At 34.8% G+C, this 14,024-nt stretch overlaps 1 protein-coding gene across 3 annotated transcripts; it reads left to right on the forward strand.

Moving 5' to 3' along the window:
- Positions 1–7,614: 7,614 nt before the first annotated feature.
- Positions 7,615–10,557, forward strand: LOC131037313 (TMV resistance protein N). 3 transcript variants are annotated; one of them, XM_057969408.2, is made up of 4 exons: positions 7,617–8,223; positions 8,677–8,961; positions 9,093–9,719; positions 9,928–10,557. In XM_057969408.2, exons 3-4 carry the CDS (start codon positions 9,165–9,167, stop codon positions 10,363–10,365), a joined length of 993 nt encoding a protein of 330 aa, XP_057825391.2. In that variant the 5' UTR covers positions 7,617–8,223; positions 8,677–8,961; positions 9,093–9,164; the 3' UTR covers positions 10,366–10,557. The 3 variants fall into 3 exon arrangements, with proteins under 3 accessions (XP_057825393.2, XP_057825391.2, XP_057825392.2); XM_057969409.2 differs by having other exon boundaries at positions 8,677–9,719; XM_057969410.2 differs by lacking the exons at positions 8,677–8,961; positions 9,093–9,719; positions 9,928–10,557 and adding an exon at positions 8,343–8,656 and having other exon boundaries at positions 7,615–8,223.
- Positions 10,558–14,024: the final 3,467 nt, after the last annotated feature.

Below are 14,024 nucleotides of genomic sequence, written 5' to 3' on the forward strand. Positions count from 1 at the left end.
TAAGTGTCTACTTCTTGAAGGGGAAACAAAAGTATTTATAGGGGAAGATCTCAATAAGGAAATGGTGCTTGATAATTCATTGATTAGCAGAAGAATAGATATTGGAGAAGAAATGACTAGATCTTATTTCGTATTCGTTGAATGATCTCTAGTTGAGTGACCCAATTCTTTACATTTCGAGCAATTTTCCACTATATCTTCCACTTCAATCTCTTGTCACTAGAATACTTCCTCAGTTCTTATATCTATTGCCTTTGGAAGGGGGGAAGGGTTTCCAAAGTATGCAAATCCTAGCATACACATTGTGCTCCTTTTTGTCCAAAGCCTCATCTGCCTTCACAAATTTCCCAATTCTATCAACAATTCTTTTAAGGGTTTCAAGATCCCAGTACTCATGAGGTAAATTATACAACATGATCCAGATCGACACCTCTTTAATGAATTCTTTTTTTAGATCAAACTTAGGTACCCAATCTTTAATGTAGAACCCCATCCCTCCCATCATGAATGAGCCATTATTCAAAATCTATACCTTCTCTCTTGCATTAAAAAAATAACCAAATAAAAACCATTTGGAAGGGTTTTTAACACAAAATCTTTGTCACACTGCTCATCACATCATTTTTGCACCCTTGAGAAAGATGGCCATTCTCTAGCCCATTTCATGAAAAAGGTCTTTTCTTATAAATATTTTACCATGCCTTTCTGTTTAGTATTATCAATATTCAAAGACATGACTCAATTATTCTCAGTTCTAATGCACACCTATTTTGTCGAAGACTCCTTATCCTTTTGTTTCAGCCTCCAAAATTTATTTTCTATATTCTTAAAGTCCACATTTGGGCTAGATCGAATTGTTGCAAACCCCCACTTGTTGTTTGAGAATGAGTCCCACTTGTAGAACACAATATATCACTGAGAGGGGGGTGAATCAATGGTATTAAACAATTTCAAACTATGTGTGTGCAACTAGTAAAGTAATGAAAACACTAACAACACAAGATATATGAGGAAAACCCAATGTGGAAAAATCCTTGGTGAGAAATGATGTTGGAGATCTACTGCTCCAATCCAGCCTCACAATGAGAATGACTAATTACAATGATTTATTGCACCAACCCAAGGATCACCAACCCCTAGCAATTTATAGGCACCTACCTAAAGGAGCACCAACCCCTAAACTATTTTGAGCACCAACTCAAGGAGCACCAACCCCTGCACCGAGCACCCACTCAGTAAAATACAATAATATAAAAGCAATACAATAATCAACACCTTGTTAAAAATGAGTTTTGTAACTCTTCCAAAATATTTTCTCTACCAGTTTAACTCTCCTTTGTCTCACTACTACTTCCTTATCGGTTCAGACACTGCCAGTTTAACAAATTGTTATGCTTTGTAACAGTTTCCCGGTAATTTCAACCCTTTTTAGTTTCATCGTTCTTATCGGTTCTTCTCCAACACTCAATCACTTTGGTTTTTTTTTCTCTTACACTCAGACTGATCACTCTTTCTTTGCAGAAGCTCACCTTCACATGAAACTCACACACAACATCATCAACTTTGATCTTTGATGTGCACATTCATATCCATGTTTTCCAGCCAAAATTGAATTTCAAACTTTTTCTGGAAGAATTTTGGTACCAAAAGAGGAGATTAGGGTGTATGTTGCAATATCGACATGTTTGAGACTTTGGGAAGTTGTCTACTTAATTTATCTATCTACCAAAGTCACAATCATCTTGACCGGGAGAGTAACTTCACGGGGGGAGAAAGTGCTCATCAGTCCATGTTTGTGGTTGTTTTTCAGTGTCTATTCAATTTGTACTTAATAAAAATCACAAATTGGATCGCCTGGTGAAAAGGAAAGTAGTCTAGCCTACCAGGAGACATAGCTAAGGGGGAGAACTCAAAAAACTACCTTAGCCCTTTGTCATTGTTTTCAAAGGGGGAGAGATACTCAGTTGTGTATAATGTGAGTGTGTTGACATTAATGCCAAAAGGGGAGATTGTTGGCATTGTGTTGTCATTGATGTCAATAGGTACAACGAACCGATATGTCAATGATGTCTCAACCGATATAGTCAACTAGTATAGAAAACCGGTATAGCATGTTATCAGTATAAATTCACTTTTGACTCTACCGGTTGTCAGATAAGCAAGGGGAATACTAGACAGATTGTTGCAGAAGGAAAAAGGATAGATGAAAATGTTTACAATATGAAAGAATGCTATGAGTCCCAATGCATGATGGGATAGGTATATGAGACTTGGTTGTGGCACAAAAGATTGGGCCATATAAATTTTGATAAGTTTACCAGTAACTTCAACCCTTGCCAGTTTCACCGTTCATACCGGTTCTTCTCCAAAACTCAGTCACTTCAGTATATTTTCTCTTACACTCGAACTGATCACTCTTTCCTTGCAGAATCCCACCTTTGCATCAAACTCACACACAACATCATCAACTTTGATCTTTGTTCTGCACATTTATATCCATGTTTTCCCGCCCAAAATTGAATTTCAAACTTTTTCTGCACCTAGGGTTTTTTATCACGGATCGTGATCCATATTAGATCAAATCAGATCTCTTTTTTATGATTGACAACCTACAAAAAATCAACTAACACTACCATTTTGATCCTTCCAATGTGCATTTACCATGTTTAGCAAATTTGATCATGTTCATCTGGCTTGATTTTTGGCGACCCAACTATTTTTGTTTGGTCAATTTTGAGCCACAATCTTCTGCACTCGATCCGTGATTTTCACAATCGACATCTAATATCGACCTACTCTGCAACTACCTCATCGATGCACTATTCACTTGCCACTACATGTTTGCCACCTAGAATCCACATGTCATCTCTATCGGCATCTAGCTTTTATGATTTTGTCAGTTCAAACTCGGTCACCACAACCACACTACTGGTATACACTAACCAGTTAACCTTGATATCATGCAGTACTCTGTTCTGCCGGTTAGGTCATGAAAAACCAGACTTCTTTCGGTTTTGTGTTCACTCTTCAATCTGTATGATCCGGAAACTTCTCAATTTATTTTCTTCAGTTCTTGTTTGTCTTGTTTTCAAGTTGTCTCTTGCTCACTCATGCTTGCTTACCAGCGGACCTATTTACTGATTGACAACATATCTGCCTGCATACCGGTAACATCATGCCAATAATTTACCACTAACATACAACGATCTCCATCTTGCATACAAGTAGACATTTATAATGATAACATGCTATACCGGTTGACTATATTGGTTGAGACATCATTAACATGCCGGCTCGCTGTACCGGTTGACATCAATGACAACGCAATGCCAACAATCTCCCCCTTTGGCATTGATGTCAAAACACTCACATTATACATAGCTGAGTATCTCTCCCCTTTGACAATAATGACAAAGGGCTAAGACAGTTTTCTAAATTCTCCCCCTTAGCTATGTCTCCTGGTAGGCTAGACTACTTTCCTTTTCACCGGACAATCCAATTTGTGATTTTTATTAAGTACAAATTGAATAGACACTCAAAAACAACCACAATCATGGACTGATGAGCACTTTCTCCCCCTGTGAAGTTACTCTCCCGGTCAAGCTGATTGTGACTTTGGTAGATAGACAAATTGAATAGATAACTTCCCAAAGTCTCAAACCTGCTGATATTGCAGCATACACCCTGATCTCCTCGTTTGGTACCAAAATTATATCAACTGGTGAATTGAATACACAAGTGACACAACTATGAAAATCACAAACTTCCCTGCAAATCGGGTACACTGCCACATTGTGAAATGAATAATCAACTGACACAACTAATAAAATCACAAACCTGCCAGTGATGTGTACTCTTCCCCTGTGTGCAGCTTATGGTGCAAGGGATAAAAGTATGATTGTGAACTCCCCCTGAACCATAGATCTCCATACACATTTAAGTGCATGAGGCGGGTGAAACAAATCCTAATTTGTGGGGTAGATACTCAAATGTGTTTATCGGTAGGGGTTTTGTGAAAATATCAACCACTTGTTCACTTGTGGGGACATATTCTACCTTTACTTCCTACTTTGCTATCTTTTCCCAAAGAAAATGGTATTTGATGGCAATGTGTTTTCTCCTTGAGTGCATAACCGAATTCTGGGAAATGTTAATTGCACTTGACTTATCACACCGGATAGAAATAGGGTCAAACATTTCTACCTGAATGTCCTTGAGAATCTGCTTCATCCACAACACCTGAGAATAACATGTAGCAACAACAATATATTCTGCTTCAACAATAGATAGAGAAACCAAGTCTTTCTTTTTGTTGTGCCATGAGACTAACCAGTTACCCAAAAAAGAATGCTTCACCACTTGTGCTCTTTTGGACATCAACACAACCTGCCCAATCAACATCAGTGTAGGCTTGTAAGGTGAAGTTTCCTTTCTTAGGATACCATAGGCTATAACTGAGTGTTCCTTATAGGTATATGAATATTCTTATGACTGCATTCACATGTGACTATTTAGGTGTAGCTTGAAATATTGCCACCACACATACTATCTGCACTATATCCAGTCTCAAAGCAATAAGATATAGTAAACTACCTATCATGGATCTATACAAGGTTTGATCCAGATCTGATGATTCATCGACCTTACTCAACTTGCATCCGGTTACCATGGGGGTACTTACCGGTTTGTTATCTTCCATTTGAAACTTTTTCAACATATCTCTGACATACTTGGTTTGAAAGACAAATATTCCTTTGTCTTGATGTGAAATATGCAAACCAAGAAAGTATGACAGCTCACCAAGCATTGACATCTCAAACTCAGACTGCATCTGATCAACAAACTCTTTACACAAGGTTTCTTTATTGCGTCCAAAAATGATGTCATCCACATACACAACCACAATGATTATGTGATTTCCATTTGCTTTGATGTATAGATTACTATTTGCACTCCCCTTTCCGAAAGCCCGCTCCTTAAGATATTTATCTAACCTTGAATACCATCCTCTTGGAGCCTGCTTCAAACCATACAATGCTTTCTTCAACCAGCACACAAAGGTTTCATCATCATGTAGCAGAAATCCTTTTGATTGTTATATGTAGACTTATTCTTCTAAATTACCATTCAAGAAGGTAGATTTGACATCCATTTGATATACCTTGTACATCCCTTGTAGGCAGAAAATGCTAGCAACATTCTGATAGCCTCAAGTCTAGCAACTGGTGTAGATTTTTCTTCAAAATCTATTCCTTCTACCTGTGAATACCCTTTGCACACTAGCCTTGCTTTATGCCTAACAATTTTACCATCTTCATTCATCTTGTTCCGATAGACCCATTTTGTACCAATGACATATTCTTTTCAATCTGATGCAACTCTTCTTCCATTGCAACCATCCATTTCTCATTCTTGCTAGCCTCATTGAATGTCTTGGGTTCCATTTCAGTCACGAGGCAGATTTTTACTTGTTCATTATTCTGAGCAAATCTTCTTCTTGTTTGCACACCTTCATTTTTGTTTCCTATAATCTATTCTTTCGAGCGTTTTTTCTGCACATATCTATTAGGGGCCTTGTAGGGTGCTCCTTCCGGTTCACTTTCTGACTGCACTTCATCTTCATCACAAGAGTCATCATACCGATATAGCTTGGGGGGAGACTGTGGAGATGGTGAAAAAGCATGTTTGATAGGTTATGCAAGTGGAATCAACACTTCAGTTAGGCCTTGAAAGCTAAAGTGCCAAATGAGGTCCAAGTGAAGACAAAATTGTAGGCGAGTACAATTTAGGAACCTACACACTTCTATCAACATAGTGGAGCAATGCAAGACACTCTTAGGCCCAATCTTGAAGACTGCCTCACTATCAACAAATTGCAACCAACAAGTTCACCATCTGAGCAACAAACCTCAAAAAATGATAGTGCAACATCCATAAAATATATATTATATCCAAAACCACAATCCATCATATTTAAGAACCAAAGGAATGCAAAGCATTCTTCCATAAAGAACTTTAAATACTCTTTCCTATGTATTGCAACTTCTATTGCCACCTTCCAAAAACATCTCATACTCACTCAATATCACTACTAGATAACATAACAACATCTGAAAACTCATTTCCAAACCATACACCACAATAATGACCACAACTGCACAATTGATCAACTACAACTAGCTCTTCACATTTACCACCCAAACCGTCCAATCATAAACAACACAAAACCATCTTCACTTGTGACATCAATGACAACACATTCATATTTCCAACAATGATAAAGGAAAATAAAAAACCATCATCGACATATTCACCCAAATTAGTAACTCCATTCAAAATGTTGATAAGAAAAAAGGATATTTTAAACATTGTAATATAAAATTAACTTCCTAAATTTGAACATCAAAATTTAAGGTAGTTGCGTGAATAAAGGTTGAGCATACCCAATAGTAGTGTTTGAAATTTGTTCTAAAAAATGTTTGAAATTCTATTCATGTGTGGCAATTTTCAAATAGAAAAAAAAGATTGATGAAAAATACATGGGTAAAGAAGACATGTAGAGGTAGTCGAAATGAAAGTCATGATATAATGCATCCTTTTCGTGTAGTGTAGAAATAATATTTTATTTGCAAAGGATATTTATGTGAAACTGGTAAGGATATCAAGTCTCCAGTACCTTACTTCACACAAGATTGAGATTGTAAAAGACCCTTTCTCAATTATTGAAGATTATGCTAGTTATCCTCAACAATTTAATAAAGTGAGTGTAAAATGGAAGATGAAATTGAAAGAGAATGTAATTTTTAATGTTATAATAGCGTAGGATAAAAGACTCAATTTTAAATGAAAATATATCATTTGTGATATATAAATGTATCAAAATGCTCTTTTTCAAATAAATACAAAAATTAAATATATCATTTGTGATATATTATCAAATAAAAATATAAATATATAAATATATAAATTTCATTGTTATGATTATCATATAAAAAGATTTTGATCAAAATCAAGAAAAAAGAATACGAATTTACAAATTTCACCAACAAAATAATTTAAAGTTAAAGTGAAAATAAAATAAAAAATGTTACTTTTACTACAAAATTAAATAAAAAATATAAATGTATAGATTTCATCATTACAATTATCATATAAAAACATTTTACTCTAAATGAAATGAAGAAAGCACGGGTATACAAAATTTGACCACTAGGGCACTTTAAAGTTGAAGCGAAAATAATTTTTTTATTTGTACTTCAAATTAAATATATAAACTTCACCATTATTATAATCATATAATAAAAAGACTTTCATAAAAAGACTTTTAATCAAAATAAAAAGAAGAAAACATAGATTTTTTTACAATTTTCACCATCACATACTATTTTTCAAAAAGCAAAACACTTTGAAAAAAAAAAATGATTTTACTTCTGCTTTAGTGGATTACAGTTGAAAAGGCGTGAATTGTTGGGAGACATCTTCCATTTTTAAATGCCAAGAGACCCCATGATGCACGGCTCTTAAATCCTCGCTTTCAGACAATTGATTCTTTTGCGATTGGCCCCACCATATTCTCACTTTCTTCTTCACCAATTATGTGGTCTACAAATGTTAACCTCCTTGGTGGGTGTTGGTAACCCTAGCTATTTTGTATCCTTTTTCCAAATCCAGTTCACTCTGCTTTAGGAAGATTCATACATTTTGCAATTCTAGTCCTACATTCATGGCTTCCTCTTCCTCCTCTCCTCTGGCAAGATCGATTGTATCTGCTAAACTGTATGATGTATTCATCAGTCATCGAGGCCCCGATGTCAAACAAACCCTTGCTAAACAACTGTATGACCTTCTTCAGGAAAGAGGGTGTCAGGCATTTCTAGACCGTGAAGAGATACAAGGGGGAGACTCTATTCCATCTGCCATTCACAATGCCATATGCTCATCTGTTGTCCAAATAGCCATTTTTTCAAAAGGGTATGCAGAATCTTCATGGTGTTTGGACACGCTGGTTATTATGCTACAACAAACCGATGCCCTGTTTATTCCTGTTTTCTACGATGTCAAGCCATGGGAGCTACGGTACCTCCAGAACGAGAAGTCACAGTATGCTGCTGCATTTTTTGATTATCAAAGGCAAGGCAGGTATCTTGATAAGCTTCATAAATGGAAAAGCTCGCTTGAATCTGCTTCAAATATATCTGGTTATGAACTTAGCCAGTATCAAGAGTAAGATTTCTATCATTTGTTTTGTATCGATTACGATTCATTCACTTTTCTCAGTACATTACATTCATTTTACCTTAGTATGATGAATTTCTCAAGAGATTCTCGGTTTTGGATTGCAGTAATTTGTGTGAAAAAATTGTGTCTCGCGTGATACAAGTAGTGCAAGAAAAAGAAAATAGTATAGCATTAGATGTTGCTAAATATCCGGTTGGACTTTCTGAACTCGTCCAAGAATTTGAAAGGTCTTGTTCAAAGACAGAGACAGTGAGGGACAAGGTCACCATAATAGGGATCTTTGGTCTAGGTGGGGTTGGCAGGTCACCATAATAGCATTAGATGTTGCTAAATAAGAGTATAGAAAGCTTTTAAAAAAAAAATTCAATTTATGTGTTTTTATTATTTTTTCTCACCTAACCACAAACTTTAACCCTTAACGCTGATCCTTATGTGTAGGAAGAAAAAGGATTTCAACAAATCCTGACAGAAACAAAGGGCAGGTGTTTCCATTCGTTCTGGGATTTGTCCCTTGGGAAGAAAATTACTTATTTTATAGGTGGTTTAAATGACTCTGTTGAGACTGGCCTCCTGTGGCTTGACATACATTCCGATCCTTACCTTAATGACAAATTAAAATGCATTCCTTCCTGGATTCCTCTACGAAAACTGCACAAGTTGTCTGTTAACTACGTGGGAGATTTGTGGAGCAGTTTTCAGAAGCAGTTGCAGACCAATACCCAGGTATTTCGCTATTCTTTGCTGGAAGTTAATTCTCCCTTAACGGCAAAGCATACATTTCAGAATACTTGTTTAGCGAAGATTGTTTGCTACAGAGAACTAATTCATTATTTGAGATTAATTGTGAATGCCAGGCCAGTTTCGAGTTGAAAGTGCTGAAGATTCCCTACTCTCCATCGTTGAAAAAGCTTCCAGATTTAATAGCAATGTTCCATCATTTGGAAGAATTATACATAGGCCATTCCTTGGAGAAGACAGATTTAACATCCTTTGTGCATTCACTTAAACAACTTAGCAATCTTAGATCATTGTCATTGGAGGATGCGTACGACGTCTCCTTCAGTGGGATTTTGGATCTGAGCAAAGGTAGAGATTCAACTAATTTGGTTTCTTCTACAAGCAGCCGCATGAACAGCCTTGAAACCATATACTTCCACAACTTACATAATATTTCAAAGTTGCTAATTAGTGGAGAGATTTGTCCCAAACTTCAATCATTGAAAGTTCGACACATGGATAATCTAAAAGAAGTGCACTTAGAGCAGCTAGAGAGACTGAATACTCTTGACATGTGGAAATGCCCCAAATTGGAAACAATATCAGGGTTATCTTCTCCAACAGGGGTTCAAATGTTAAAAGTTAGATTTGGGGATTTAAAAATTAGGATGTCATCAGCTGCAGAGCGTAGGTGGGGTGGAAGAGCGGAAATTGACGTGCCTGAGGATGGATACGCATGGTTACGGAATTGCATTGAAGGATGGGTAATGCTACTTTTTCTCAACACAAACAATTGATTTTGAGTGGAAAACAAAATTTATCTATCGTGAATGGTTAATTTTCTGTTGAAGCAAGAAAAAGATGTTTCTATTTTAAAGTCGTGTTTTAAAATTTTATGTGTTTTACGTTTCTAATATTTGTATCAATTATTTAACGTCCATCCTCTTTATGTTGATATTCTAAATTTTTCAGTTGCCACTATATAGAGGGAATGCCGCTATAACAGGGATGGCAGTGGATACAGCATTGTTCAAGTTGAATGAAAATCTGTTTTCTGATGTGATCGACAGCCAAACAGTCATTGAGATTGAGAAAGGAGAGTATTCCCTACAAATGAAAAGCTCACGGAGTGAATTCTCTATACATGCTCTTCTTGTAAGGTCTGGTAGTAATCCTTACTTAGAATTTCAATCTGAAATCACGTATTTGCATCCCTTGCCATTTGGAAGTGAATTGATGCTTACAGTTTTACAAATCCCGTATAGTAGAAATGATGTTAGGCTGATAAGCGTCCCAATAGAGAAGGGGTTTCGGGCCAGGGTGAATATGATGGAAAAAGGGAAAGCTTTAATTATATTGCAAAGGATTATTGACAGATTATATAAAAGCTTCCAGCATATGACGCGGTGAAGGAATAACAAAGTAAAAAGCACTGGTAACTCTGATTTACTTACTTTGACTGTCAGCTGTTCAAAGCTTTGGTCAAGTCTTCAATTTCTAATATTTTATGTATGGAGTTTTATCCTTTATTCAATTTGAAAAAGGAACCTATCAATCTTGTGGATTTTGAAAATGAATAGCAATTTACACTTCTTTTGTGTCTTTAATATTTAAATAAACTAATTGTCTAAAAAATTTAGCAGTTTAGAATAATCTCCTAATATAGATCATTTATAAATTAATTTAGATTGGTAATTAAATGTAATTAGATATTGAAATATTAATTTAGATTGATGAATTAAATTTAATTGTGTATCAGAATATAAAACAATTTAGGCATGTTATTTTAGGAAAGTATAAATGAAATAAAGATGTTTAGCTTCATAATAATTAATTATTCAAGTATTGATCTAGAGACTAAATATGACATGTTTGGAGCCTAAATATGACATGTTTTGAGATGATTAATTCTCATGGGACACTCCTATAGTTCAATTGGATGTAGGAGATTCTAACGATCTATGTTAAATTCAAATGGGTATTGTTTGAGAATCAATAAATCAAGACATTGTGATAGTAATAGCATGACTAATCATGGTTGGAGTATCTAGAACATCATTTATCTTATAATCAAAATATTTTATTTTGACTATTTAGAGTCAAGTTTGAAATCGTGGTCAAGTCTAAACCACATATATATCTTTACACCTATAGATAATTTGTTTTAGTAACTAATAAAATTTGATATATTAAAGTGTGAAAAAATGATATGTGGATTAATTCAAGATTTGGAGATGATTCTTTGATGATCAAACCTAATGCATTGAATGCCATTAAAAATAAGGATCCAACAATAAATCATGCATAAGTGTTCTTAGTCCTTGGAGGGAAATAATTTGTAAGATTTAATCTATTTTTTTAATTAATCAAATTGGTAGCTATAATCTAACTACAAAGTCAATCCTATAACTCTAGACTTAACTATGGCATATAAAAGGATAAATCACATTGGATAATGTGTAAATATTAATATGTGTATTAGTAACATAAATTATACATAGAAAGATAACTATATAAGAAAATAACTCTAAAATGTGCAATGAGTAGATGGATCGGATATGGAAATGTACCCAAAACTAAATGAGAAATGGCATAGATATGTGAATTTCACATGATGCACACCCATCTAGGTTCACCTAGGTGCAACATGCATATAATAAAATAATAAAACATTACAAATATTATGCAAGGTGTACAACACATTATCACAACAAAAGGGACTCAATTAATAATCAAATTGAAGAGGGTATGTGTAGAATCACGGTGGGCCAAACAGACCCTTAAGTCGCAATGAAAATTCAAAAAAATATAGTTAGGCAACTTGAAATTTTTAATAAGTTATCAAAATTATGTAAGAATAGAATATGTAGCAAATTGAATGTAGTTTCTAAGCTAAACTAGTTGTTATATATATATATATATATATATATATATATATATATATATATATATATATATATATATATATATATATATATATATATATATATATATATATATATATATATATATATATATATATATATATATATATATATATATATATATATATATATATATATATATATATATATATATATATATATATATATATATATATATATATATATATATATATATATATATATGACAAAAATTTGAAATTTCAATGCAGTAGTACTAAAATTTCAAGTAAAAGATAAGAAGCAGGTGTCTACCTGACCACCCTAACCACAATCAAATCATAATTTTAAAAAAAAGATTTTAGATATAAGTAGAAGACTCGTGTCCGGATGTGACAATTTTTTTTTTTAAATAAATAATTAATTATGAATTCTTTATTACAAATTTTTAAAAATATAAAAAACTGCTATGTTTGACCACCATAAATTGGTCAAAATTTTTTGGATTGGGTCCGGAGCTTGATTCTTGGAGGAATAAGGCTTCCTACCTAGTATTTCAGCGTAGGAATATTGTGGCCTCTGTTATTGGTCAATAGGGGTGTGCGATGGCTCTTGACTTTGGCCTTTTTTTTGCTCTTTCTCCGGTGGTCGTTGTTCTCCTGCTTGTCTCTGGGAAGGTGTCTGGTAAGATCTGAGACCTTGGCGGATCTCTTGTGGAGAGGCTCTTTTGCGGTTTTGGTGTCTTTTAGGGAAACTATGGTTACATGTTATGCAAGTTGTCATGTCTACTTTTCATCATAAAGTTAAGTTTATCATTGACAATAGCTTGTATACCATTCAAGTTGATCATAAATTGCAAATTTGTTTACAAGCTAAATAAAATTCTCAATCTCCTTCAATTCCTACATCAATTCAAAAGGAATAATCTTCCTCTACTAAAGCTACTCCTTCACCCAAAGTATTCTCTTAGAATATGATTGTGATTCTTTGGATTTCACACCTTATTTTGTAGGACAAGATAAAGTCCCTTCAATGGAATTTATATAACAAAAAAGTGGATGATATGGTAGATCCTATGAAAAATTCTCTCTAGTCAACTCAATAACAATTTTGTGGCCACTTCTACTTCCACTGAATCTTTAACTATTCCTTCTAATCTTGTTTCTTATGAGATTGTGACCTATGAGGTCCTACCATCTCTTTGTAATAACCCACCATAATTGATTCAACAAAATTGAGTATTCTTTTTTTTTGTGTGTTTAATTTAATCATTATGTTTTATTCAATTGCATACTCTGGGCATCCATCCATTAGGATTAGGCATTCATCCGTCCGAGATGAGCATCTAACCATATGGGTTAGGCAGTTGTCCATACGGGACATAAGATTCCATCTATCCAATACGGGATAGGCATCTACCCATACGGGGTAGGCATCTATCCAAATAGGATAGGCATCTATTCAAACGGGATAGGAGATGCTCTGGCCAGAGACTTAGACTCATCGGGACCATTCAGGTCCTGAGCCACTCACTAAGTACTACACTCTTCTAACGGAAGTGCACTGAGGTCACCGTCCTTAGGAGTAATTAAATAATACAAGCTTGAATTCCGCCTCAGAATTTGGCTTAAAGCCTCGGGAAGTCAAGTGAATCCATACGGGATTCCTTCTGAGTATGCATTGAATTTCTTTTTCCAATTTAATTATCTTATCTTTCAAATAGGATTCTTACTCAACCAAGCCTAGACCCCACCCACGAACGCCTGAGTACGAGGGACAACTCCATCCCAAGACTGCCTACATACCCGCTTCAGCATGGGATCAAGGCGTAAAGTATGTAGTTCTATTTTCTATTCTATGGTTTGATGTAAACTGATTCGTGGGTACGCAACCCTTTCTAGGGTCAATGTCCCAGACAGTTTCTCTGCGGTTGCTACCCACGATGGTAGCGCTTAAGCGAAGGCTCAAGATGGCCTATTGCTTGTGGCCTAAAATAACTAGATCCTAATTCTTATCATGAGCGTCACCCTTGACCAAATTGTAAATCACCAATATCTCTTCAAGATAAAAAAAAAAGAAATCAATTTCATAAAAGCATTTAACTTGACCATCCCTAAAAGGGGTTTACTATGGTTTATCCCAATGGATGTGAAATCATTTAAAAGTTATCTTATTAGATTATCGATC

The sequence above is a fragment of the Cryptomeria japonica genome, chromosome 3 (genome assembly GCF_030272615.1).
Source record: "Cryptomeria japonica chromosome 3, Sugi_1.0, whole genome shotgun sequence".
In the NCBI taxonomy this organism is placed as follows: domain Eukaryota; kingdom Viridiplantae; phylum Streptophyta; class Pinopsida; order Cupressales; family Cupressaceae; genus Cryptomeria; species Cryptomeria japonica.